General features: G+C 42.9%; 2 protein-coding genes across 2 annotated transcripts; both read left to right on the top strand.

Annotated features, from left to right (window-relative positions):
• Window positions 1-5,832: 5,832 nt before the first annotated feature.
• On the top strand, window positions 5,833-6,240 carry LOC143021978 (uncharacterized). Its single transcript, XM_076179903.1, has one exon. The coding sequence runs from the start codon at window positions 5,833-5,835 to the stop codon at window positions 6,238-6,240; it is 408 nt and encodes a 135-aa protein (XP_076036018.1).
• Window positions 6,241-6,303: 63 nt separating this feature from the next.
• On the top strand, window positions 6,304-6,684 carry LOC143021977 (uncharacterized). Its single transcript, XM_076179902.1, has one exon. It carries the CDS (start codon window positions 6,304-6,306, stop codon window positions 6,682-6,684), a length of 381 nt encoding a protein of 126 aa, XP_076036017.1.
• Window positions 6,685-7,119: the final 435 nt, after the last annotated feature.

Raw genomic sequence — 7,119 nt, 5'->3', positions numbered from 1 at the left:
GTGTTGGCTTCGCATTAAAACCTGATAACAACCATGTTCTTGATTACATAGTTGGTTTTGATAGATTTATTGCATCAAATGATTATGATAAAGATTTGCATTGTCTTAAAGGTGTACTCTTGCAGGGAATAGCAGATTGTTTTAAACAAGATCGTGGTTTACCTAAACGACTTAAACAAGCAGTGGAGAGTTTAAGTAACCACAACAACATAATTATTTCTAGAGCAGATAAAGGGGGGAAATTAGTACTTCTTGATCAGTGTAATTATGAGGCCAAAGCCCTTGATTTGTTAACAGATATGGATACTTATGAATGACTTACTAAAAATCCCCTTAAGTCCACTGCAGCGGAATTTAACAAGCAAGCCCGTGAAATAATAGGAGACGACCTATTCAATAAGTTAAAAGTTATCAGCCCTCAGCTACCAAATTTCTATGGTCTCCCTAAGCTCCACAATGAAGGCATTCCCCTTAGATCAATTATATCAAACAGGAATTCTTGCACAAATAAGACTTCCAAATGGCTCACGGGAATTCTTTCACCTTTCGTAGGAAGTTTCTCCAACTCCCACATTAAACATTCCGAGGACTTCATAAATAAAATTAAGAAACAAAAAATCCCAGAACACAGTAAATTGCTTATCCTCGATATAGTTTTGCTATTCACAAACATAAGTGTAGATGATGTTCTCAGTTTTTTGGAAACCAAGTTGCAACCGTCACAAGATAAACTTTCCCTTTCAGCTTCTAAATTGATTAGTTTAATACGTCTTTGTATTACCTCCAATGTTTTCTCCTTCAAAAATTCTTTTTTCAGGCAAAGGTACGGTTGCAGGATGGGTTCTAATCTTTCCCCGGTGTTGGCGAACCTATACATGGAATACTTTGAGTACGTACTTCTACCAAGTATCAAACCAGCCGACATGTTCTGGTTCAGATATGTCGATGATGTTTTCACTATCTGGGATGACAAATGGGGCTCTTTCAATGTTTTTCTTGATAGTCTCAACAATTTAGCACATAGCATTAAATTTAAAGTAGAATGAGAAATTGAAGGAAGAATACCTTTTCTTTATATATTAGTGATCAGATGTCCAGATAATTTGTCTTTTACAGTATACAGGAAGCCTACTCATACGGGATGTTATTTACATTTTTTCAGTAATCATCCGGATAATATAAAATATAGTGTTGCCTCGGGCCTATATTTAAGAGCTCTTCGGATTTGCAGCCCGAAATTTCTCAACTCAGAAATTGAATCAGTACGCACTCAATTATTAAAAATAGGCTACCCAGACTGGTTTCTGACAAAAGCCCTCAGCAAAGCCAAAACCAGTTATTTTAGAACAACCAATTCCAACACAAAATTTGTCTGGGAAAAATCAAATATTAAACTCCCTTATAATGAATCCATGCATGCCGTATCTAAATTATTACCTAGGAACCAAATTAGGATCACTTTTAGTTACCCAAATAATATAAAAAAAAAGTAGTAAATGTCCATCACAGAACATCCAATAAGGACAAATCCGGAGTATATAAGATACCATGTTTCGATTGTGACAAAGTGTACTGGGGACAAACGGGACGTGATCTACCCACTATTATCAAAGAACATAAAAATTCTTTAAAATACGGCCAAGAAAACTCAGCTGTATTCCTCCATTCTAGCCTTTTAGATCACAGAATAGATTAGAAGAATGCAGCTACAGTATACAATTCACATTGTAGTTTCAAAAGAAAAATTATTGAGTTCTCATTAAAAGAGTTTCCAAATTACAATACTTCCAAAGGTCAATGGTCACCTGATGCCATAACTAGTATGACAGTTGACAAATTCATCTCCACAGGACGTAACGTCCGACCTCACTCAGGGCAAGTGACCTGAGGATTACTGAGTTCCCCAATGCTACTTCCTCCTCTGTATATAACCCCTTGTCTATGTACCCTATAAATGTAACTGCTGAGGAGGACCACAGTTAGTGGTCGAAATATACGGTTTACTCTTTATCTCAGCTTATCTTTCTCCGAGAGTGGGTTTAAGTTTTATTCTATTCGTATGTTACGACCCCTACGTTACTTGGTTTGATATATATATATATATATATATGTATATATATATATATATACATATATATATATGTATATATATATATATGTATGTATATATATATATGACGAATTAAACACCATATGAGGACGGAGCCTTTATTTTGTCCAATGATATATATATATATATATATATATATATATATATATATATATATACATATATATATACATATATATAATATCTATACATATATACATACATAAATATATATATATATATATATATATATATATATATATATACACACACAAACACACACACACACACACATATATATATATATATATATATATATATATATATATATACATACACACAGAAACACACAGACACACACACACACACACACACACACACACACACACACACACACATATATATATATATATATATATATATATATATATATATATATATATATACATGGTGTGTATGGGGTTTTATGGAGGGATAGCACCTCTGTAGGAAGTCCCTGCCATGTCCTATCAAGGACAGCTCTGACATCCTTGGTTCCCACCGGCACTCAGCTCTCATCTGTGGGTCCCCGTAGATGTAGCATGCTCAGCGGTCACACCCCGGTAACCGCTTTGGCAGACGGGCTAAACCAGGTGAGGGTAGCCAGCTAGACCTGTAGCTCTCCGGCAAACGAACTATAGGGACTATCTACCCACGCATGTGAATACTGGTTCCGGCAGACTGCGCGAAAGAAATCACTCGACTGGTTCAACGGGCAGGAAGGCGGTCTCAGCTGAGTGTGGTGGAGCGCGAACAGGGCACAGTAAAGACAGAAATATCACTAGTGGCCATACACTGCATCCCGGGCTTTCTCCGGCCGTCTCGAACATGTCGTGCCACCGGATTCAGATGGGCAGGAACGAGAGAGTGAGGCTGACGCCCCTGCGCAACTCTCCCTCACTTTAATCAAATTCACGCGCAAGTCATGACTTCATCCCTATCACTCATCACTCTGCAAACCCTCCTTATCACTCAAAGTCCTACGGCGGTGGACACGTGGCAAAGCGACAGGTGAGGACACACTGGAAGTCGTAGTCACAATTCTGCACGTAGGCGGTCCAGGCCATATGGTCGCTTTCCAGTGAGCGAAACAGCGAGACAGCGCTGGAATTCGGCAGCCCCTGGACGACGAAGCAGCCCTATTTAGGACAGCACTGCTTCCCCCCGTACCATGGGGAAGGGACTAGAAATGGTGTCCTAAATATTTCTTGTCTCATCCTTCTCTGGCCAGCACGCCGCGGCTGGCGGGGATCCCATGCCAGCGGTAGGAAAAGTACAAAGAGATCAACATCACCCAAGGTGACTACAATCACCTTTGGCGCATAGAATGTGTGCACCCTCCAAGACCGTGTTGAAACCAACAGACCCATGAGACGGACCCCCATCATTGCCAGCGAACTTGCCCGATATAATGTGCAGATAGCTGCACTTAGTGAGACTCGGCTGGCTTAGGAAGGCCAACGAACAGAACTGTCTGCCGGCTACACATTCTCCTGGATTGGCCGCGGTCAAGATGATCGACGTGAGGCTGGCGTTGGCTTTGCCAGCAAGGCCAACCTGGTCAACAAACTGACTGCTCTCCCAAAGGGGATTAACGACCGGCTGATGACTGCCCGACTCCCACTTTGAAGGAAGAAATATGTCACACTGATTAGCGCCTACGCCCCTACCATGACAAACACCGATGTGGTGAAAGACAGGTTCTACGCGAACTTGAAGGACACCATCTTTGCCGTACCCAGGACCGACAAACTAATAATTCTTTGAGACTTTAATGCCCAAATTCGCCGCGACCATATATCGTGGGAGGGAGTGCTGGGGAAACATAGTATGAAAAATGCAACAGCAACGGATGTCTCCTGGAAACCTGCGCCGCCCAAGATCTTCTCATCATCAACAGTCTTCCGTCTTCCAAACCGTAACAAGACGTCATGGCAACATCCACGTTCCAATCACTGGCATATGCTCGATTACGTCATCGTCAGGCAAAGGGACAGTCGGGACGTGAGAGTTACGAAGACCATGTGTGGATCGGAATGCTGGATAGACCACCGTCTACTGATCTCCGAGATGACCAACCATATCACACCACCCAGGAGGCCCCAAAGCACTAAAGTCCCCTAGCGACTAAATATCTCTAAGCTGAAAAGTGACCTTGTTAAGCAAAAACTGGTAGAGGAGCTAGAGAACAAACTCCAACCTCCCAACACAGAACCAAAAGCCGATGTGGAAACTGAATGGGCGCGTCTCCTTGATGCAATTTACACCACCGCCTCTAGCGTTGTGGGTTCCACTACCAGAAAACATCAGGATTGGTTTGACGACAACAACCGTCACATCCAGTCTCTCTTGAAGGAAAAACATAGACTTCACAAGTCACACCTCAACGATCCTTCCTCCGCCTCAAAGAAGCAAGCCTTCAGCGCAGCCAAAAGAACAACACAATCTGAGTTGCGTCACATGCAGGACACATGGCTTACCAAAAAAGCCAATATGATTTAGACCTATGCAGACACGAAGGAATTTAAAAACTTCTACAGTGCCCTCAAGGCTGTCTATGGTCCCACCTCATCTGGATCGTCTCCAGTCCTTACCACTGATGGGAACTCACCTATATCGGACAAAGAGAAGATCCTCGAGCGCTGGGTGGAACAACCATCAACAATCAACAATGAAGAAATAGATAGACTGCCTCAAGTCCCAGTCAACGACTCACCCTCAGATCCCCCAACTGAAGAAGTCACAAAAACTATCAAACATATGTTCAGTGGATCAAAATTGACAGAGAACCTCACAAGTCTGTTTAGCTTCATGTGGTCTCAAGAAAAGCTACCATAGGAATTCAAAGACGCTCAATAGTCCATCCTTACATGCGCAAAGGGAACAAGTACGCATGTGGCAACCATCAAGGTATCTCCTTGCTTTCCATCGCAGGGAAGGTTCTGGCTCGCATCATGCTTAACCGTCTCAATGTACATTTGGAATGCAACCTGCTTCCTGAGAGCCAGTGTGGATTTCGCGCGGGACGCTGCACAGTGTATACGTCTCATATACACGACGAGTAATATAACCCCAGTCATATAACCCACTTCTTAACTCACTGTCCACCACGGGCATTCAAAACGCTGAGTCAGCATCACGAGGCCCAGTGCGATCCACAAATCCCTGACACATCGATCCTTTGGCTTCGCGACAACACCGTCGACCACCAAACACACACACACACAAACGAACACACGCGATCAATCTAGTAGCCACCCAGTACTGACATACGATATTACGTATACTGACGGTCCTCCCCTGGATATATAATTAACATGTATGATAGTAGACAGCAATACGTAATTAATGCAGTTGCCCCACCCTTGTGGGACAACAAATTAACAAAACAATAAGAGAAGTTCACGATTCAGGGCAACTCTAGATTTTTGGTCTACTCATCATTTCCGGGCATGAAAACTAGCTCACACACCCCAAGAGCGGTCGGTTCTAAGTGACGTGCCCTAGTGATAAGACTGTGTAATAGTGTGTAAACTAAGTTTGTGTTGATACGACAATAAAGAACAAAAACTTAGAGGCATTTGTGCAAGTGAACCCTTTTTCATGATGATGTGACAACCCCGTTACATTTTGTGTCTACAAGTAACGTTGGATGGAAATGATGTAACGATACCGTTACACCCGTCCCGTTACACACAGTGGACATGATCTTTACAGCCCGACAACTCCTAGAGAAGTACCAGGAACAGAATGTTAGCTTGTACACCACCTTCGTAGACCTGACTAAAGCATTCGACACGGTTCACCAAAAGGGCCTGTGGAAGATTATGGCCAAGTTCGGATGCCCTGCCAAGTTCATTTCGATGGTCCAGCAGTTCCACGACGGCATGTATGCACGAGTGCAAAGTGACGGAGAGTACTCCCAACCTTTCCCCGTTTGGAATGGAGTTAAGCAGGATTGTGTACTTGCTCCCACCCTGTTCAGCATGATGTTCACCGCAATGGTAACTGATGCCTTCCGAGAGGGCGATATTGGTGTCACTTTCCGATACCGCACAGACGGCAAACTCCTCAACCATCACAGGCTGCAGGCAAAGACCAAAGTGCATTAGGCTATAGCCCGTGACTTCCTATTTGTTGATGACTGCGAGCTGAATGCCAGTACACAAGCTAATATGCAGAGAAGTATGGACCTGTTCACCAGAGCCTGTGCTGACTTTGGTCTCACCATCTCCACCAATACGGCCGAAGTCCTCCACCAGCCAGCCCAATCAGCTGTGTACACGGAACCCCACATAACCACCAAGGGCCAAAGACTAACAGTGACAGACAAGTTCACCTACCTTGGTAGCATTCTGTCACGCTCTATTAACATTGATGAAGAAGAGACCTTCAGAATCGCCAAAGCCAGCACAGCGTTTGGAAGACTGAAACAAAACGTCTGTGAGCGAAGAGGGTTGCGCCTCGACACCAAGCTTAAGGTTTACAGAGCAGCAATCCTACTGTACCTGCCCTACACCTGTGAGACATGGACAATATACAACCGGCACACCTAACAGCTCAACGGGAAGTAGATTAACTTCCAGGTTGGAGAATTTTATAGGGTCAATAGCTCAGTCGGCAAGATGATGGCACCGTAATTTCACGAGCCCAGTTCGAATCCGGGGACGACAGTCAGAATTATTTGATCGACATCACCGTCACTGGTGATTCTATTCAGGTATGACAACAACGATAAGTCCATCAAGGAAACGTACCAGTCTAGCCACTAGCTAGGCTGCCCTAGTTCTCTGTAAAAAATAACTACGGACGGCATTTAGCAGTCGATTTAGTTCCTCGGGAAGTAGATTAACTTCCAGGTTGGAGAACTTTATACATACATACATACATACATACATACATACATACATATACATTATATATATGTATATATATATATAAATATATATATATATACATATACATATGCCTGTGTATACATATATATACAT

The sequence above is a fragment of the Oratosquilla oratoria genome, chromosome 43, assembly GCF_046742065.1.
Source record: "Oratosquilla oratoria isolate Oo_2021 chromosome 43, ASM4674206v1, whole genome shotgun sequence".
Taxonomy (NCBI): Eukaryota; Metazoa; Arthropoda; class Malacostraca; order Stomatopoda; family Squillidae; genus Oratosquilla; species Oratosquilla oratoria.
The sequence above is the reverse complement of the archived record's forward strand: the minus strand, read 5'-3'. Positions and strand labels throughout refer to the sequence as shown.